Source organism: Pinus tabuliformis, chromosome 3_2 (genome assembly GCF_031772625.1).
Source record: "Pinus tabuliformis cultivar Carrire ecotype Pingquan chromosome 3_2, CPIR1, whole genome shotgun sequence".
NCBI lineage: Eukaryota > Viridiplantae > Streptophyta > Pinopsida > Pinales > Pinaceae > Pinus > Pinus tabuliformis.
Genome location: NC_142302.1, coordinates 269,350,849 through 269,372,232, shown reverse-complemented (window position 1 = coordinate 269,372,232; position 21,384 = coordinate 269,350,849). Strand labels below are relative to the sequence as shown.

General features: G+C 41.0%; 1 protein-coding gene across 3 annotated transcripts in view; it reads right to left on the bottom strand.

Annotated features, from left to right (window-relative positions):
- Positions 1 to 385: 385 nt before the first annotated feature.
- The window catches only part of MLH1 (MUTL-homolog 1), a 503,175-nt gene continuing 482,176 nt past the window's right edge, over positions 386 to 21,384 (bottom strand). For all 3 annotated transcript variants that reach the window (XM_089416223.1, XM_089416225.1, XM_089416224.1), the window contains 2 exons: positions 856 to 1,022; positions 386 to 759 (listed from right to left, as the gene is read on the bottom strand). In XM_089416223.1, the coding sequence (XP_089272349.1) occupies positions 715 to 759; positions 856 to 1,022 (212 nt within the window). In that variant the 3' untranslated portion in view covers positions 386 to 714. The remainder of the gene's footprint in view (positions 760 to 855; positions 1,023 to 21,384) is intronic.

Here is a 21,384-nt window from a genome sequence, read left to right as displayed (position 1 = left end):
CTTTTTCAATGCACATATATTGATGGAAAATCTAGGGTTTGGTAAATATATGCAATAACTTTCACAACAGAATATCATTGAAGTGATAAATCCAAACAATACATCAACGTCTTCATCCCGTTAATGGAAAAGGGGGAAAAAGCGTCTTGATGCCTTGCTCCATACTTAAGAAACCGGTGAATCAACCTTACACTTAAGTAGAACAAGGGTCCACCTGTTCAAACCATTGGACAAGAACATGCTTCTACCTTACACTTAAGTAGAACAAGGGTCCACCTGTTCAAACCATTGGACAAGAACATGCTTCTAAGAATTTGATCTAGAGGAAAAACATCCCCAGATGACAGCCTCCATAAATCTCAAACATGTTAAACAACAGAAAGCATGCTAGGGCCAACAATTTGTTTTGTTAATTAATAGTACATGTATGCTTGTCTCATTCTGCCAGATGTTGAATACCTTTCAAAGCTTAAAGCATTCAACCTTTGGGTAGAATATGTTTGAATTGATTAACACATTTCACTCCTTCCAAGAACATTCAATTCAAAATATCAGTAAGAAAGGTTACACAAGTGTATACACAATATGTTGAATTGTGAATTGAGAATCCAATCACTAACCAGGGAATACAATCAACATGATTTTTTACAAGACAATTGTCATCTGTACATAGTGAAAGGATGCAAACCATTCTTCACCATAAAAAGTATAATATCAACATCTCTCGAATATCTTGAAAAGTTTCTCCAAACATGCCACCTGTCATTTTAGAACACTTAACAATATTCAGAAAAAGGAAAGAGATAATGATACTACAATGATTCTAATACCAATACATCTTAAATAAATACAGACCTGTACAAATGTACCATCATTGGCCATATGATTTGGAGGCTTCAAAAACAATTTCAAGGATGGAAATAGAACATGTTGTATTGTCCATTCCCTCTGGGCCCATCCTGTTTCTGCTTCTGCAAGTAGCTCCTGATCAATATTAGTTTCATTTGCTGGAGTTTCTTGATCTGCATGTAAGAGACAACTGAGCATTACAAACTCATGATTACTACCAATTTGGATAAAAAATCAAGATGCTGGTCTGCTGGGAAGGACCATCTTAAAGTACATAGTTTGTTTAATAAAATTTAAAATAGTCAAAATAGTTAGACATGTAGAGTCTGAGACAGGCAACCATCTTCAGTGGCAAACAGCATATCACTTCTCAAGAAGGCAGTTAAATATATATTGATAAAATAACAAATGGCATGTTAATACGTAAGGATAAATCAATAAACACCTATGTTGCACTGCCTCTGGGGATGGGAGCACAGTGGGGACAGGGGGATGAGTTTCTGGAATGGCTAAAGCAAACCCTCAAATTTTCTAGGGGGTGGCAAGTTGGGGATGGAAATGATATATATATATTAAAAAATATTCTGACTATTATTTTAAATTCACCATGTGCATAAAAATAAATCATAAATAATAACTACATCATTGCAATAAAATTGTACACATTGAACTAGCTAAGAAATCCGAAATTCATATTAATAATTATAAAACAAAAATACATAATCTCAAATCTAAAATTCAAGTAGAAGTTTTTAATTTTAGGATGACGAGTCAAGAGGTGTTGAGCAAGTGAACTATTCTCCTAGTGTGACACATGGTAGTTAGTTGGAGGGTATCTATCTATATGACAGTCCAAACGGCCTGGTGCTAAAACACTAACTCTTGCTAATTTGACCTTTCAAAGACCCAATTTGTCTTGCCATAAATGTCAGATCAAAAACCTGAGTTGAATTATTAGACCTAGTTGTCTTACGAGATATTTTGGTCAAATTCAAAAGCAGATTCAGTTTTACTATTCTTGGTTGACATTCTTGCATGTAAACTAATTCACCTTATTACTTAGCAAGCATGCTAACTTTGTCAAAATAAAACCTTGGCTCAAATTCCTATTATTGCCAATTTCAACACTAAATCAACCCTCTCTGTTGTTAGGTTTGTCAAATAAAAGCCAAGTTTGTCTGGTCAACCACACTAGATATTTTCCTAATCCTGTGAAAGTAAAAAGGGCCTTTCTTACAGTCACTGCTACTAATATGACCAAGTTAAACAAATTCAACTTCCTTGGCATAATTAACAAAGTTGCAATGTGTGTTAGAGCCAGTCTGACATGTCATAAGAGGAAATGCACTGAAATGAGTCATTGCTGGCAGCCTTTACTTCACACAAGAGCTTGTGTTCACAATTAAGCATCCATACAACCTTCATTGTTTGAGGGGAAAAATATGTGGCTGCTGGGACAGCACACACCAAAGCAGCAACCTAATAATTCCTTGCAAACAATGCTAAACACAGTTCACAAACTTTCCTGTAGGGCAGGAGTGGGCTTAGAAACTGGTCAACCACACTAGATATTTTCCTAATCCTGTGAAAGCAAAAAGGGCCTTCCTTACAGTCACTGCTACTAATATGGCCAAGTTAAACAAATTCATCTTCCTTGGCATAGTTAACAATTTTGCAATGTCTGTTAGATCCAGTCTGACATGTATTAAGAGGAAATGCACTGAAATGTGTCATTGCTGGCAGCCTTTAGTTCACACAAGAGGCTGTATTCACAAATAAGCATCCATACAACTTTCATTGTTTGAGGCAAAAAATATGTGGCTGCTGGGACAGCACACACCAAAGCAGCAACCTAATAATTCCTTGCAAACAATGCTAAACACAGTTCAGCAACTTTCATGTAGAACAGGAGTGGGCTTAGAAGCTTGTTAAATGTGCCACACAGGAACAGACTCAAAGACAGTCTACTTCATCTTCAGGACAGAACTAGAAGGTTTTCATCAACAATAACTGTGTCCCTGATTCATGCCACAGGAAGTAAAGGTTGGCAGACTTCTTAATTATTTCTAAAGGGATGTCGTTTTTAAGCAACAGTAATTATAGGCTGAAGTCCAGCACTGAGGGTTATTGCTTTAGACAGTTAAGTGACAGAGAGAGGAGAAAATAAATGCCAACACTGAAGAGGAGTATTTTTAGCATTTATCTTTGGAAGTTAGCATAAACAGCAACTTTTTCATGCTAAAAGCTCATCCAAAAAAGCAAGAAATTCCATCCAAACAGCAAAAGTAAAACCCAGTCAAAATCAAGTCAGACATACTGCTTTTTTCACGGGGATGGCAGAATGGTACCTGAAAAGTCCCCAAAATCTGCCCGGGACAGGTTGGGAATGGCTTGGAAGCCCCCAAGTCCTCGATGACGTCCCCAAAAAATTGGGGACATTCCCAACCCCTATATAAGTCCCCGGAATGCCAGAACGTCAGGTACGAGGGATTGCTTGGCAAGGATGGGTCCCCGTGCAACATAGATAAACACTAATACTTGACACAAATACCATTGACATAAGCTTACTCTGGTTCTTCTTTAATGTACCGGCCAGCACAGAGGATTCTGAATTTCACTAGTTATCTACACTGCTTCAGTGTATTTATAAAGGAGCAAACTTCCAAATTTTACACTGGTTATCTAGAGTTTTGTTCTATAATGGTTCCCCATTAATAACTGAAAAGAAAAAATCCAAGCAACCACACTATAGGTTGTCAATTGTTTTTATTCCTGTAAATAGCTTTGTATTCATCATGGACTAAAAATGTTGAGCTTTCCTCACAAACAATCCAGAATTACATGAATGCCCCTAGACCTCTGGCCTCAAATGCCTAACATCAAATATATCAAAGTGATAGCTCCAGTTCCTCCAATTGGGTAGATTGGCATTGCATTATAGACCAGCAGAATCCATACCAAAGCCTGTTGCAGGCATGTCATCAACCACAGTAAGCCATGAGAGAAAGACACGAGTAAATTCATGGATCCTTCAAGGAGAACAAAAGCTCTATGTAATCATGGAGGGTAAAAAATTTGAAAAATATCCCAGAAAAGACCCTCATAGACATTGCACATGACCAAATTCCTGAAAGCTCCTAGACAATACACTATCCCACATCTCATTAGTTTATGCTCTGAACTGCATACCAATCCTCAGGGCATACACATGCAGTACTGCATAAGAATCCTTGGGACATACACATGCAGTACTGACAAAAATGCATGGAATTGATAATTACTAAGACAATGGTTGATCCAATATACTTTGGACAAACTGCAGGTTTGCACTCTTGTGAGGCTGCCACTCTGGCAATGAAATGAAGGCTAACCAGATGAAATGCACTCTAGAGTCTATATATCCCCAAGCACAGAAGGCCACAGCATGTTCAGTCTTTCCCACCTTAATCTATTATGACCAATGGCCAGAAAACATAAGACAAACCTTGAAGCTGTCATACTATGGTGCCTCTCCTCCATAGGATTCCAATGAGATCTCTCATCTAAACCCCAGTTTGCACTCTTGCAAGGCTGCCTCTCCTTACTGCCTTCCAACCATATCCTGTAGTTGAAACAGAGCACAAAGAAATTTTCAGAAATACCTTCTTCACTCATAATTTTAGGCAGGAGAGGTACCTCTTCATAGAGGAAATGTCAAGGAGCCATCCAATGAACATCCTTTTTAAACTTGTTGATCGTTGGCCAGAAAAGGGTATTGAAATCCCTCATGCACAACTTTGAATGCAAGCATAGATGTATGAATTTTGAAATACAGGTGCCCCAAGAAAATGCACAGCTTGACTTATAATTCATAAAGCACTTCTGGTTTCTTCTTTATCTTCTTGTCTCAACCACAGCCACTGCATCCCAAAGCATCATTGCAATGATTTAAATCTTTATGTGATTATGAGACAATCCTTTTTCCTTTGAAACATGTGCTTCCAACCATGGTGTTAGCTTTTGGAGTTACTCTAAAAGCATTTTCACCTAAATAGAAGAGAACTACGTCTCCTAGACTGTTGATGATGTTTATGGACATATGGATGGCTAAGTTAGAGTGAATGCTTGACCATGGATAGAGTGCTAAGCCACTGGGTGCACACAGTGGGGAAATTTGTTGCTTGATTAGGAGAAGAACCTACCTAGGAAGATGAGTGCTAGGAACTTGGAGGAGGGCACTTAGCAATAAGAGCATGGGACTATGTGACATTCAACTTGGAGGTTGGATATTGGATTTCAAGATGCTTGTGTTTGGGAGCATATTTCATGAAAGTTGGTTGTGGATCCCACTATTGATAATATCGGCGATATTCGAAAATATCGCGATATTTTCGGCAAAACGATATATCGCCGAGAAAATATCGCGATATTTTCTGTTTTGATAATATCGCGATATTTTCAAAATATCGGAAAATATCGGCAAAATATCGCGATATTTTGAAAATATCGGCTATATTTAAAAATTTGGAAAAAATATTTTTTATGCTTGCCGATATTTTGCCGATATTTTCGTCGATATTGCCGATAAGATATTTTCTGGACCCTCGCCGATATTTTCCCGATACCGATATTATCAACACTGGTGGATCCAAACACATGTTGAGGGGAAGCACTGGAGCAAGAAACTACCTATGCACCAACTTGAGGAAGTGTTCCATGGGACGTGTCAACCAGTGTGGAGAGTGTGCCCCCCATGTTTCCCAAGCTCCCAAGACGAGGGTTTTGAAAAGTGTAACTAGGTTCAGTCTTCATAAAGACATGTAATTATGATTTTATGTAATGTGATGTAAAGAAGAAAAATAAATTTATTATATTGACTTGCTTCATGGGTTTCATGAGCAAGGGATTTTGTTTTTGAGTCAAGACTCCCATTAAGAGTCTTTAGGATTTATTTGTTATCTAGTCATAAAATGATAGAGTTATTTTCATGTAATGAAGTCATGTTACACTTTGTAAAAGGTCAATATTGACAATGTAAAGAATCCTCCAAGAACTCGTCATCTATCCTCTTCAAGTTGGCCTACAACGATGAAAGAACTCTCTAGAACAAGTTGGCCTGCCTCCAACAGTCATGTCAGCCTAATGGACATGAGAAGAAGTGTATATATAGCCTACTCGGCCTCACTTGAAGGAAAACAATTCGATCAAGCAACTCGAATTGAATTCGGAGAAGCATAAATACGAAGAGAGGGTAAAGAGAAGTACAAAATAGAAGTGCGACAAAGATAGATCAAAGATAAGGTTTCTTGTGAACAATTCAAAGGAGTTTCTTCTAGGGAATGCGAAGTTAGGGTTTCTTCTAGACCAACGAAAAGACTTTCTTCTGGGGCAGTGCAAAGAAAGGTATCTTCTGGGGCAGTGCGAAGAAGGATATCTTCTGGGCAATACGAAGAAGGGTTTCTTTTGGGGCAGCAAGGAAGGATTCTTCTGGGAAGGTCGAAGTAAAGACCTAGAGATCGAGATTCTCTAGGGGAAGATGAGAAGGAGCAATAAGAAGGATAGAGACCGAGTTTCTCTACAAGAAGCCAAGGAGAGTAGTTCAGGATCAAGAAGAAAGACAAAGGAAGGAAGAGGCAGAGCATCAAGGACAGTGACAAGGTTCTTGAGAGGATACTAGAATCAAGGGTCTGTGTCATGGTCTTGGTACTTATCAATTGAAGATCTAGAAGAAGAATTTTGATTGGGTTTTCCTCTCTAGAGGTGAGAGTTTTTGGTCCTGGCTGAGAAGCCTATATACTGTGTCACTTGTCTTTTATTGTGCATATTGGTAATTGGCTTGATGAAGAGAACACATTAATAAGCTAACGAAGAAAAGATTATAAGATAAGAAGTAAAAGTGCATCACAAGCAATTATCAAGTAGAGAAATTTTTTAAATCTGAATGCTCTAGATTTCTCAACAGAGAGCATGTATGGGGAAACATTTCAGGGGGGGGGTTTCGACCATGTGACATTCAACTTAAAGGTTGGATATTTGATTTGAGGATGCCTAAGTTTAGGAGCATATTTCATGGAAATTGGTTGTGGACCCAAACACATGTTGAGGGGAAGCATTAGAGCAAGAGACTACCTACGCGTACATATTGAGGTAGTGTTCCATAGGGATGCGTCGACCAGGGTGGAGAGTGCCCCCAGGTTTCCTACACTCCCAGGATGAGGGGATGCATGGGGAAACATTTCAAAGGGAAATGTTTCACCAATGTGGTAGACATGTTCCCCAAATGGGAGAATTTTGGGTGACCCTCCGGTGGTGCTTCTAGGCATTCCCCCATGAAAGGGGGACTCCTGGGCATCACCCTAGAATAGGGGGGATTATGGAAAACCCCCCTAAACTGTCTCATACTTACCACCCAGTGCACATGCCATATTAGTATTGGAAACTTTGTGCAAGCTACTCTGGACAGCCAATCCTTGATGACGTAATTGTTGCCACCAAAATTTATGTTTAAAGAATAAATGATGCTTCCAAATGGTCTGACACCTCCACAACCATCGCTCCATTAGATCTGCAAACCCCAAACTTATATTTAAGTGGGTAGCTAGACCAAAGGAGTGCCTAACCAACTCATAAAGATCCTTCATGTCATAGATAAAAATTGGCTTCCCACTTCTTCACCTCCAATACCTCCATATGGGGTCTTTCGACGCATCTACATTTTATAGAGATACCTTTATGGAATCATACACCATAGACCCTCTAAAACAACATTGTCAGCATCAAATATATTTTGAGAAAAATTAAGGGTTCTCCACATGTGGCACTACTAATTGTTTCGATTCTACAAGTCCTTCCCAAAAATATCCTTTCCTAGCCAACATTTCAGAAAAATAAATTGGCGAAAGTCCAATATGACCTCCTATAAATTGGAACAACTAGATTGGCCATGATCTTAGATCCTAGGCATCACAAGGTCCCTCAAACTACCACAAAGAAAACCAAAGACCATTTGCAAAGCTGCCCACACCTGCTTGATCAAAACTGAACTGGGGATCACAAATGTCTTCACATTACCAATAATATTGTTAATTTTCCTTATCCCAACTATTTGTTAACCATTACCTAGCAGATTCCTTGCTATAAAATGAAAATCTATTGAATAAAAAACATCGTTGGGATATTAACACCTAATCAAAAGGTAATAGCAAAAACAAATTAATACACTAAGTAACTGGTAATGTTATCAAGCCTTGACATCTAAATGGATTTGAGGTTGTTTCTCAAGAACAACTTCTTGTTCATGTTGTCACTCTATAATAAGTCCACTACAACCTTCAACATCTCTCTAGTTGTCTTCTTCCTTACCAAGTGAGGAATCAAGTGATCCTTCAAAACATTAATGACAACCTGTCGAGCATTAATGTCCTTTTCATGGGTTACCGACCACAATATTCAAAACCAGTCAGTTCGAACCGTAAACTAATCAAACTGGTAGGTTCATTAGGCTGAACCATCCAACCGGTCGAAAAACTATTTTAGGTTTATTGCGAACCAGGTCGGTTTATTTCCAAGCTGGACACAGACCCCACGAAGGGTGGTTTTGTGCTTTTTTAAATGGTTTTGAGGGAAACTAGGTGTTGCTTCCCTCCAAAAATAACCCCTCCAAGCCTTTAAAAGCATGCCTCCCCTCTCATTTGCCTCATACATCTCAACCCTAGCAATGTTGGCAATCAATGGTAATGTTAAATTCTTAAAGTAAAAGTGACATTTCCTTTATCTTTCATTTTCATCTTTTACTTAAATTTTTAACATTACCATGAAATGACTCAAGATGTTTGAGAGTGGTTTCAACCTCATTGGATTTCATATGGAGAAACTAGAATTTTAGATCTCACTCAAAATCCAGCAGACTTAATAGTTTTCAGGATTTCAGGATTTGGGGGATTGCAATGTTTCCATTTGATTCTGTCATGTGTGAGGGTATGAGATTGGCATTTGATCAAGAGCATGAATCCCTTTAAGTACCTTGATGTTGGTGACATTGATTGTGAATTTTGTTGACGTTGTTGGTATTGATTGTTGAACTCCTCTACCATGGCTTTAACAAAAATGCACCCTTCACTAGAAGGAAAATAATTGGTGAGGCATGCTAAGCTTTTTCTACCATATTATAAGGTTGAGGAGATGAACCCTTCACTCAAACCAAAATCATTGGTTAGGCATGTTAAACTTTTTCAATTTCTACCATATTATAAGGTTGAGCAATCCAAGTCTGAAGACTTTGAGCTAGATGATGTTTATGTAGCTCTTGTTGATGATCCCATTTCTAATGGTGTTGAATCAATGATGAGTTTTATGAGTGATCATGTTGATCAATGATTTCTAGTTTTGCTGCTAATACTGAAGTTGCAGAGGAGTATGAGGAGTCCTCAAACTCTGAGCTAGATGATGTTTATATAGCTCATGTTGATCATCCCATGTCTAGTAGTGGTGATGAGTTTGATCATGGTGAGCGGTGATCATATTGATCACTGATATGTAGATTTGTAGTAGGCCAGTGGCCCCATAGCTTGTAGCATTTCTTTTGGACACTAGAGGCCATTTAGAGCCTCATTGATTGTGTATTTTGTTGTTGACATGTATTGCACTCGATGCCATTTTGATATGTTCACCTTTATATGGTATATAGATGAGCAAACTTTGCATGTTTTGTCTCTATTGGTTTGGAATCCTAGTTTTAAATCTTAAAAATAGTTTTTTCATAAAAAATTGATTATTTCATGTATTTTTTAAAGACCAGTTCATTGAGATCCTACTAGCCCTAGTTTGACAGGTGGACCTGTTCAGTCACTAGTTTCGGTTTTGAATACCATGCTACCAACTGCATGGCATTTGTTGGTGGTTGAGTTTCCTTGTCAACTATCTCCCAAAAGTCATTTTCTATCGGTAACAAGGTAATGCTTGCCTTTTAGGGTAGGATGTTAGATGCTCCATCCAACCTATCTTCAAATCTCAAATCGATTGTTGCCATCTCTAGATATGATTACAAAAATGTGTCATGTACTAATTCCTTCTAACACTCACAAGAACGTACTATTGGTTTTCTATTGTGTAACTAGGAAATCCCCCTATTGTCACCACTGCAACAAATTTCTCCACTTTCCCTGTTAGTTGTACAAGTTTATTCCTTTTCCTAGTGGTTGTGCAAACAAGTCTATGGGCTATATGGCTCAAATTTTTCGCAGCAGCTCAAGTTCTCTTTGGCAGTTGTGTACGACCATATACAACCGACATTTTGTTGGTTCCAACTTATCCTATGATAGCTTCAGCTCTTGTCCCTTCATGTGTGTGTGGATGGAACAACAACACCTATCTTCACATGCAAGTATAGCTAAAATTGCACAACAACATCTCTCTTGTCTTTGGCAACTTACGACTTATCGTGTCTACCCCATATGATGGTTGTATTCACCATTTTGACCATCCCCTGTCTTTACTTTTAAACTTTATCTTGTCGTCGATGTCACAAGTCGATTGTACGACTAGGTATAGTTGTCATACAAATACTTTTGAGCTTCCATTGTATGACCGCTTCACTCGTGTGAATGGCCCTGTTCATACCCTACACCCTTGGTTAGGTCTTATGTTGAGGCTAGTTTTTCTATTGAGAAATCTAGGGAAGAGACAAGAGGAAATTTCTCTAGTAATGATAAACTTCTTGTGAATACTTTTTACTTCTCTGGATTAGGTTCTTCTTTAGCTTTCTTATTATAGTGTTCTCTTCATCAAACAACTATCAAAATATAAATAACAATGAGACAAGGGACACAAGATGTAGGCAATCAACCAGGGCCAAAACCTCTCCAATTTGAGAGGAAAACCCAAACAAATTCTTCTTCTTATACAATCTTCAAGTGATGAATTCCAAGACCAAGACCCTTGAGCTACTAACCTCTCCAAGACCAAGTCACAAGGCTTCCTTGAAATAATTCTTCTTCCTTGAGTCAACGTTAACCAAACTGATTGTTCCACTACGGATCTCAGCTTCTCTTCAGATTTCCGCCTATTATCATAGGCCTACAATTCTCAGCCTCTTTAGAAACCCTAGTTGCAGCATGTGTGAGGAACAAACAATGATTTTGATCCCTTAATCCCTTCTTGCTTGGATGGGGTCCTTTTCTTCGGCAATTCAGCTTGATTGGAGACTTGATTTCTTCCTTGATTCAGCCTCTTAGGTTGACTGCAATAACTCGGCTTCTTTTGCAGCAAAAAGTACTAACCCTTTTCACATGTGTGAGAGATATTTGCCCAGAAATAAACCCAAAACACTTCGGTTTCTTTGTCTTCCTTCTTCGCTTGATGAGAGGCTCCTATGGTTGTGTATCTCGCACTTCTTCTATTTCAGATGCTATTCGAATGTGTCTTCAAGTGAGGTCGAGTCCTCCTTGATATAGTAGTTTGTCCATGCAAAATAAGCTGACTTGTGCTTGTGTCTAGGCCAACATCTCCTTCTAGAATAATCTCTAGCTCCTTTGGAAGGCTGACTTGAATGAGTGCTTGTGACGAGGTCTTGGAGGGTTTATGACTCAAATAAATTCTCTTTTACAATATGTAACATGCCCAAATGGGTCTTCAATACATGACATTGACTCAATTGACTTTATGACTTAATGACCAAACCTAATAGCTCACAATGGGAGCTTCATCTATAAAATAAATTTTCTTGCATGAAACCCATGTCTCAAGCATAAAATGATTTTATTTTTCTTCTTTACATTAATTACATAAAATCACGATTACACGTGTCATTATGAAGATCGAACCTAGTTACATATTTCAACACTCCCTCTTAACTAGGGAGGTATTCATAATCCATACAAGGTACTTGGACATTCTCAATTTGAAGAATTCTCATAAGAAGACTCAGATTAGTAACCCATCTGTATAGCATCATATTATCCAACATTGTCACATGGCAAGGCCTTGACTAATAGCTCTATCTCTCCACAAGATCAGACCACAGCACTGGCGAGACCAATGATTTATAGACACCCTCATCATTGTCTCTCTCGGAACATACCCCACCCGGGTTCTCTCAGAGTATGTTCCACTGGGACTATTCTTGTCTTGGATTACTAGTTCTCAAAGAATATCGGTCCTCAACAACTACTCTCATCTTGGATGCCCTACCACATCCTCAAAGAGTATCGGATGCCAAATGCTTACCTAATCCTCCATTTTATCTTCCCAGGTGAAGACAAGAATGATGTGTCTATCTCTCCCTCTCAATTAGGAAAGATATGCCCATTCCAACGAAGGAATGTACCCATTCCTATAAAAGGAATGTGCCCAAGCTCCCTCTTAATCAGGGACTTGACCAAGCTCCCTCTTGACTAGGGACTTGCTTCCAGCAGCTCTTTAGGTGGAGATCATGGGACAAACAGCTACTCGTAGGACTCTTTTTTTCAATGTCATGAGTTTCTTCTTTGATATGGAGCCTACACCTTTTTGGGACTTCTTATAGGGCACAAACCATCCATCACTTCAATTTAGGAATTATGTCAATCATGTCATCCTTCTTTTCATCGGAAAGTGATCCATTAGTCCATATCTAGCCTTCCTTCATGCCATGTTTCCTTCAAGATCTTTCATCCTACCACATGAATATCAATTGTAGATGACATCTACAACTCTTTCCTTGGCAGTCGTGCATTATCCCATCTAGATATTTGTTAAAAAATAGAAAATGAATCATTAAATCAAGATTACCTTTGTGATGGTCTTTCATCATGACATCTTGCATATATATTGACACATATCCAACAAATATATATAATGTCAAGGGTCTCTTTGTTTTTCCAAACTTGATCAGAATCTTCATATCTTTCTCATGGAGATATCATAGTCAAACCTTTTAGTCCTTGGATGTCGATTGCCCTCTTCATAGTTGCATTTTCATGATCTCTTCCTTTATTTTATTCACACATTTCTTCCCCGGAACTTCCAATCATAGTTCCTTCAATTTTGTCAACCACCTTATATTTCATATGAGGACATATTATGTTGATTTCATCTAGTTAATATGTGAACCGTGCCTTCATGCATTCTTTCAAAGGAGAAGAAACTTTCTTTTGATCATGCTCACAAGGTAGAACATTTATCCCTGCAACCATATGACATGACTCAAGTTTATCTAAATATATGTATACATACCCCATTTCTTTCTTTTGGTCATCTAGACTTCCTTCTGCAGCTTCCTTGATTGAATGTATATCAATCCCTTAACCTGCTTCACTTCTTTTGTCATCATACCATCATCCCATGAATCCCATACAAGTTCGAATTCCTGGTGAGACACTTCTTCCAGTAGGTGAAACTTCCAATGAAAATTCCAACGGAGGATCTTGAATATCCTTCATCCTACAAATGCTCTTTTTGAATGATGTATGATGAGCTCTATACTACATGATTTTATTTTTCCATAAGTACTCCTTATGCTTCGAATGAGGTTACAAAGAGCTATATCCTTCTATAGGTGACATCCACAGACTTCTATTTCAGCTACCTTTCATGCTTCTTTATGATGATGTTACGAGCTCTTGCTTTCAATTTGTATGCTTCTATGATGCCATCTCCTAACATGATGCATCCTACCATGTTTCTAATGATTCCTGCCATGATAGTTATACTTTACAACAAAAATTTTGAAACAAAAACTTGAAAAGAACTAGGTGAGGAAGACTATCTCAATCATAGTAGAGATTTTTTACTTCCTCCTTCATGGATTTCTTCTTTTTAGCTTCTTCTACTTCTTCAGTGATATGGGCTTCTTCCCTTCCTCTTTTGCTATTGTCCTTCCTGAGCTTACGACAATCTCTCTTGTAGTGCCCATATTCTTGACATCCATAGCCTTGAACCTTGCCATATTCTTCTTTCGTTTCTAAGGACCAAATTTCCCGAAATTCCCTTTTCTCTTTGCCATTGTAGCATATGCTTGAGTTTGCTCATTTGATCCTACATCAGATTTTTCCTTCAACCTGGTTTCTTCAATTTTACATAGTGACCATAGATCTTTGAATGGAGTAGCGTCCTTCTTCCCACAAATTCTTGATGTAAAGTTACCCCATTCCTCTGGTAGTGCATTTAGTACTATGGTAGCCATCTCTTTGTCAGACATTATTTCTCGCAAATCTTGTAGTTGGTCCCTTATTTCAGATATCCTCATGAAGTATGAGTTATTCCTTCTTCTTTTGATATCTTCTGTTGGAATTTCTATGTCTAACTGTTAGAAACCCTTCATGTACTTTTTGATTTATTTCTGCCTACTTGTTCTAATTACTTAACAAGTTATTTACCATGTAAACACTGAAAATAAATACAAGTACATGCTCAACACATTACAGATCATCAACTAAAGGAAAAACAAGCACACAAGTGACACCGTTGTTTTCTGACCAATGTCCCCGGAAAAACCCAATGCGAGAAAACCGGTGCAACTATTTGAGGGTTTTATTATTATGCAATTTCTGAATACAATCTGGGTGCCAAAACCGGCTCACCCAACAGAGAATAATCTCGACAGTAGTACCTCTCTACTCGGAAACAAATGTTCCGGTTGAAATCCCATATAAACACTCCGACAGCTCCCAACTCCAATTTGCCCCACGAAAACCCCAACGTCTGCCTCTAGGGATTGCATTAGCCCTTCCTGGCCCTACGTTAGCCCAGCGTAAGCTCAAGAACCACTGCGTCAACCTTTGGAGGCACTGCGTTAGCCTCTAGAGCCTTTGCGTCACCCATGTTGGCTCTCTGAGGCACTGCATAGCTCCTGGTTGCCTCTGCGTGGGCCCTAGCTGGCTATGCGTGGCCTCTAGCTAGCTCTGCGTCCCTCTCTCCCAACTTCTGCGCTGATCCTCCCGGTACTATCTCTCTGCCTCTCTGCTTCTGTATTCATTGCCCCTCGCTGCTGATCACTGATTCTATCTCTCTTAGCAAACCCCGCTCTAGAGAATAGAATGACTAATCACTCTGGTGTATTCTCCAAGTGACCCTCAAGCCTCCTTGTATACTTTTCTCGTTGACAAATCAACTGTCAAGATTAAGTCCCTAATCAACAGCTAAGATTAACTTTGGCTTGATCCATGACTTTTGGACCCTTCTAACATAGTTTTATATTAATACACATTAATATTTTATTTTCCCTAAGTTTAGACTTAGGGACTCCATTAAAAATATTAATTATTTTAATATCTCCCAAACTATTTAGAATCTGGCCAAACCATTTCTGGGTATTGGAGATCTCATGTGCGTTAGCCTCTCCACCAATTTTCGTGGCTAGAGCACATCTAATGCTACCCGAAATCAACACTCCCTCTTATCGAGCACTGTGCTCTAGTAATACTCCTCACTGAGCATCACCCTGATCATCCAGCATCGGTCCCTGTGCTGATGTTAGGCTTGTTGCCCAACATCCTCTGCACTGTTGCATCATGTACTGCTACCCATGGCCCTGCCACTACCACTGCTGCATCTCTATGGAAGTTCCCTCTGCATCTGTGCTGCTACCCATGGCCCTGCCACTACCATTGCTGCATCTGCACTGCCCCTCTCATCATGATGCATTGTGCTACCGATAACACTGCCACTGCTAACTGCAACTCAGTTACTGAGAAGTAAGTAACTGATCTCCCAACTTTGACATCTTTGTCAAGCTAGAAACACTCCCGATGTTGAAGCTCCCTCTGTCACTAACAAGTGCTCCCTCTCTGACCTCTGCGTTGCTACAACTATTCCATGCATCTTGCACCGTTGCACACCTCTCTATGTCATCTTGCACTAGTGTAACACTCCCGTGCTTCTCGCACTAGTGCCTCACATTGTCCTGGGAATCCTGCACTGTAACTCCCTCTGTCGCTCCATCCACATCCGTCTCTACCGACATCCGCCAGTCCCACTACTCCTCTTCGGGGTTCCTGTAGCAAGGTATAATCCAACAGGTTGTGTACCTTGAGGATCCTACCCCTCATCGCCTGTAGTCCGTCTGATTACATCTCGATGTCTCCCCACTTCCGCTCAGATGGCGTGTGAGCACTCATGGCACACAGAACAGAAAGGATCTTGGCCTTCCAGATGACAAAGTTGGATGCCTCATCCAACTTGTCCCGATCCCTCAGCCCATTCATGGCTATCACTTTGCTCGTCTTGTTGACTCCTCCGAGTCTCTCTACTTCTCGCCTAGAAGTTCTCTGTTCGACTCCTGCTTAGTCTACTTCCCATCTGGAAGTTCTTTGTTAGACTCCTGCTGAGTCTACTTCCCGTCTAGAAGTTCTATGTTCGACTCTTGCTGAGTCTCTCTACTTCCTACTTGGAAGTTCTTGGTTCAACTCTTGCCGAGTCTCTCCACTTCCCATCTGGAAGTTCTCGGTTCAACTCCTGTTGAGTCTCTCTACTTCCCGTCTGGAAGTTCTCAGTTTGACTCCGACTGAGTCTCTCCACTTCCCGTCTGGAAGTTTTCGATTCGACTCCTGCGGAGCCTCTCTACTTCCCATCTGGAAGTTCTCTTCTGGACTCCCTCTGAGTCCTGATTTCCCACCTAGAAATCCTTCTGCCAATGTCGATATGCCCCCACTCCGATCCTTAGTTGTAGAAATTTCGGTTTTCCCACCCCGGTTTTCAGTTTCTCCAACTTCCCCCATATAGTTAAATGCCCTTTCCCATAACCATATATTTAACAAGCTGGAAAAAATAAATTTGCTGAAAACACAAATTCTGGAAATTTTACAGAATGCTGGAAATTGCAGAAATAAAAATTAGCAGTAATAAACAGCCATTAAAACACATTTAAACACTGAGATTTTTGGTCAATGTGACCCTGGAAAAACCCCCTACAACTCTTGGGGAAAACCAGTTCGAGAGCTCTTCTTTATTTCTGAAAATGCCTTTTTCACAGTGAGAAATATTCAGCAAAAAAATCAGCAAGCAAATTTACAACTTATCTCTTTTCCCATGCCTCACAGCAAACTGGAAATTACAGCAAACAGGCCAGCAATAAATGCTGTACGGCCTCGTCGATTTTCATGCCCACTTTTAGCATTAAATGTTGCTGTACGGCCAACATTAAATGCGTTGTACGGACTGCAATAAATGCGCTGTACGGACTGCAATAAATGCGCTGTACGGCCTACAATAAATGCGTTGTATGGCCCTCGTTTTGTGTGCAAAAAAATCAACAAAATGCTCCTCGATTTTTGTGCAAATCACTCCTCGAAAATCGTGCCAAAATCTGCCTTTCACTGTGTGCTGAACCAGCTGTACAAATCTGCTCAACTGCTGCCTTGGAATGTGTGCCAAGTTGTTGTCTCTTTCTCCTCCCTGCTCAGAAATCTCTCTTTCTCTCTTGCTCTCCTTCTCCCAATCTGCTCATGAAAGAATGAATGACTTTTTCCTCCTTTTCCTCCTTTAATCTAACCCCAAGTGACTTTTGGGTGATCTCTAAATCCAATGGCTGAAATAGATTGAGATCTAAGGCTGAGATTAAATGCTCATTTAAATCTCACTTTTTATTTTTTAATTCACCCCACTTTAATAAAGACCCACTTAGTCATTTATTTCCAAAGTCACTTTTCCTTTCTAATTTTCATTGACTTTATAAAAGTCACTTTAAAATTAGACTTAGTAACTTTATCACTTAAAGTCACTTTTAAATTAGATTTAACTTTATAAAAAAATTACAAAGTCACTTTAGGAGAAAAATTAAATTCTTTTGGACACTTTTCCCTAGGCCAAAGATCAAAGCCTAAGGGAACCACCTGTCCTCCGGTACCAAATTTCAACACTCCCTCCTACTGAGGAAGGTGTTCCTCACCACACCCATCTTGTCTCTGAAGTAGACATGCTTGCCCCATGGTAAGGCTTTGGTAAGAATATCTGCAACCTGCTCATCAGTGGAAATATACTCAAGCTTCACAGCTCCCTTCTTAACATAGTCTCTGATGAAATGATATCTGATCCCGATATGCTTTGACCTGTCATGAAATACTGGATTCTCCGTGAGTTTAATGCAACTCTGATTATCACAGTAAATCACTGAAAGTCTCAATGGCTGACCAAATAAGCCAAACAACATCTTGCGAAGCCAGATAGCCTCACAACTAGCTAGACTGGCTGCCATATACTCTACTTCCACTGAACTCAGTGCTACTGACTGCTGCTTCCAGCGGAACCATGACACTACTGCTGAACCCAACCCAAAACAACACCCTGAAGTGCTCTTCCTATCAGAAGCACAACCTGCCCAAATAGAATCAGTGTATCCTGCCAATCTCACTCCATCTCCCTGCCTGTAGTCCAGACCATAATCCACTGTCCCCTGCAAGTACCGCAAAATGTGTTTTGCAGCCACCCAGTGAACCTTCCTAGGCTCACACATAAACTGACTCATTGTGTTGACTGCAAAACAGATATCTGGTCTAGTGTTGACCAAATACATCAAGGAACCAATCAGCTGCCTGTACAATGTGGGATCCACAAACTCGGAATCCGAAGCATGAAGCTTCTTCCAGTTGGTGATCATCGGTGTCGACATGGGTCTACAATCCTCCATGTGGAATCTGCTAAGGATGTCCACAATATACTTCTCTTGCCCCAGGAAGAAATACCCCTCCTCCTGCCACACCTCCAAGCCCAAAAAGTAATGCATCAAGCCGATGTCCTTCATCTCAAACTCCGTCGCAAGATCTCTCTTGCAGTGCTCTATGAGTCTCTCTGCACCTGTAATGACCAAGTCATCCACATACAGCACCAGAATGAGAGGCTCCTCACCTATCACAATAAAGTAAAGGTTCGGATCTGCTTCACTCTTTGTGAAACCCATCCCCTGCAAATATGTATCTATCCTGGAGTACCAAGCTCTGGGAGCTTGCTTCAAGCCATAAAGGCCCTTCTTCAGTTTGCACACATGGGACTCCTTCCCATGCACCTCAAAGCCCTGTGGCTGCTCAATGTACACCTCCTCCTATATGAAGCCATTGAGAAATGCAGTCTTCACATCCATCTGGTGGATCTTCCAACCCATCTCTGCTGCTACCGATATAATGGAGCGGATCGAAGTATATCGAGCCACGGGAGCGAAGGTCTCCTCATAATCAACTCCCTCTACCTGGGAAAACCCTCTAGCCACAAACCTCGCTTGAATTTCTCAATGCTACCATCTGCAGCATGCTTTACCTTGTAAAGCCATCTGGAAGTAAGCACAGATTTGCCCTCAGGCCTCGGCACCACCTCAGAGTCAAGGATGCTGGTAACCATCGCCATATAGCTACAAAACCTCTCAAGTGGTCTACTCTCTCTGACCGGCCTCTTCGGCTCAGCAACAGATGTGGCATCTCTCAAGGTGTCCTGAAGCCACTTGGGCTTCCTCTTCCCTGAGCGCACTTCTCCCACCGGAGAATGAAACTCCTCTTCATCATCATCAGGAGCCTGAACTCCTGACTGTCTGTCTGCTGTCCTCCTACCTGCACCTGAACCTGTAGAAGCTGAGGTACCGTGTGAACTGTCCATCAGTGGACTCCCTAGTGAACTGCTCTGTGAACTGCTCTGCATGCTGCCCGGAGCACCACCCCTCTGGCTTGGCGAGCCACTGCTCACTGACGGACCTGACATCCTCATAGATGTACCTCCGGATCCTCCTGATCCCTGCCCACTGGATCCCTGCGACTGACTCAACTGCTGCTGAGGGTCTGGCTGATCCAGATACTCTAACTCCCGTGACCTCCTAAAAGCCCTGTCCTCCTCGAACTTCACATCCCGTTTGACAACAACTATCCTCTGTGCAGGAATGTAAATCCGTAAGGCCTTTGAGGTCTCACTGTAGCCCACAAAGATACCCTTCTCTGCGGTGGGCTCTAGTTTGGTCCTCTTCTCCTTGGGTATATAGGAGTATGTAATGCATCCAAAGATATGAAGATGACCAATATCAGGCTTCTTCCCAGAGAAAGCCTCCTCCGGAGTCATGTGCCCCAAGGCACGATGCGGACTACTGTTTTGCAAGTAAACAGCTGTGTTGCAGGCCTCTGCCCACAAGAACAATGGCAACACCTGATCATGTAACATGGCTTTGGCAGCCCCTATGATGGATCTGTTCTTCCTCTCCGCAAACCCGTTCTGCTGGGGGTTGTAAGGAACAGTGAACTCCCTCCTAATGCCTGCCTCCGCACAATAATCAACAAACTCTCCAAGGGTGTACTCTCCTCCATTGTTTGACCTCAGGGACTTGATCTTCCGACCTGTCTGTGTCTCCACAAGAGCTCTGAACTCCTGAAACCGCTTGAAGACCTCACTCTTGGTCTTCAAAAAATAAATCCAGGTCCTCCTGGAGTGATCATCAATGAATAAAACATAGTACTCATATCCACTCAAGGAAACATGAGACATCCGATTGCTCACATCGGAATGAATCAAATCAAGTATCCCAGTCGCTCTGCTGTCACTGCCGGGAAAAGGGGATTTGGCAAACTTGCCCATCGCACAACCTCTGCAAGTATCAAAGTGATCAATACTGAAATCTGGCACACCTGTAGTGATCTCCCGCAATGTCCTCAAGGCTCCATGATACATATGTCCCATCCTGTGGTGCCAAATCTCACACAGCTCAGAACTGCTAGCTCTGTTGTCGGTACTACTCCTCAATGCCAAAAGCGGTTGGAATGCAAACTTATACACCTTTGCATGGCGTACACCTATCACTCTAGCTGAATCAGCTGGAGTGCCCCTGGGATACATCAACACCTGTCCTCCCCTGAACAGTACCTCATATCCTCTGTCCTCCAAAGCTGAGACGGATATGAGGTTCTTCCTCATCCCTGGCACATAAAGAACATCTGACACTTTCAAGGGAGGTTTGGACTCCCTCTGAAATGTCAGTGTCCCTACCCCGACTGCTCTAACAACTCTGTCATCACCGAGTACTACCTCTATATCAGTGCCACTCTCTGAAAGCTCTGAGAAGTACTCACGGACTCCTGTCATGTGACGTGAAGCCCCATTGTCCACATACCAGATACCTGAAGATGCTCCGCTAATCGAGGGAAAAGCATGCTCCCTCTGAACCTGTGTGGCAGGTGATCCTGCACTAGAGGACTCACATGTAGTGAATGCAAACTCCCGGTCAAAACGACCTGCAAAGTCTTCAATCTCTGCTGAAGCTGCCACGTCCTGGTTCTTCCCCTTCTTCTTCTTCTCCGGACACACAACTGCATAGTGTCCCATCTTTTGACAATTCCAACACTTCACCTTGGAATAGTCCTTCTATGTGTTACCTGGTTTACCTTTACCTTTGCCTTTGCCCCCACCACTGCTTGTGGAAGCCTGCTTCTTCCCTTTGCCTTTCTTGCCTCCTGCCACTAGTGCTACATCCTCATCTTGCTCAACTGGCTTGGCTGCCCCAAGCTGACCTTTCTTGATCTCTGTCTGAATGCAATCATCCCAAAACCTCTCCCATGTGGGAAGGGTCTCACGTGCACAAACCTCATCAGTAAAATTCAACCATGAACTGGGGAGGCC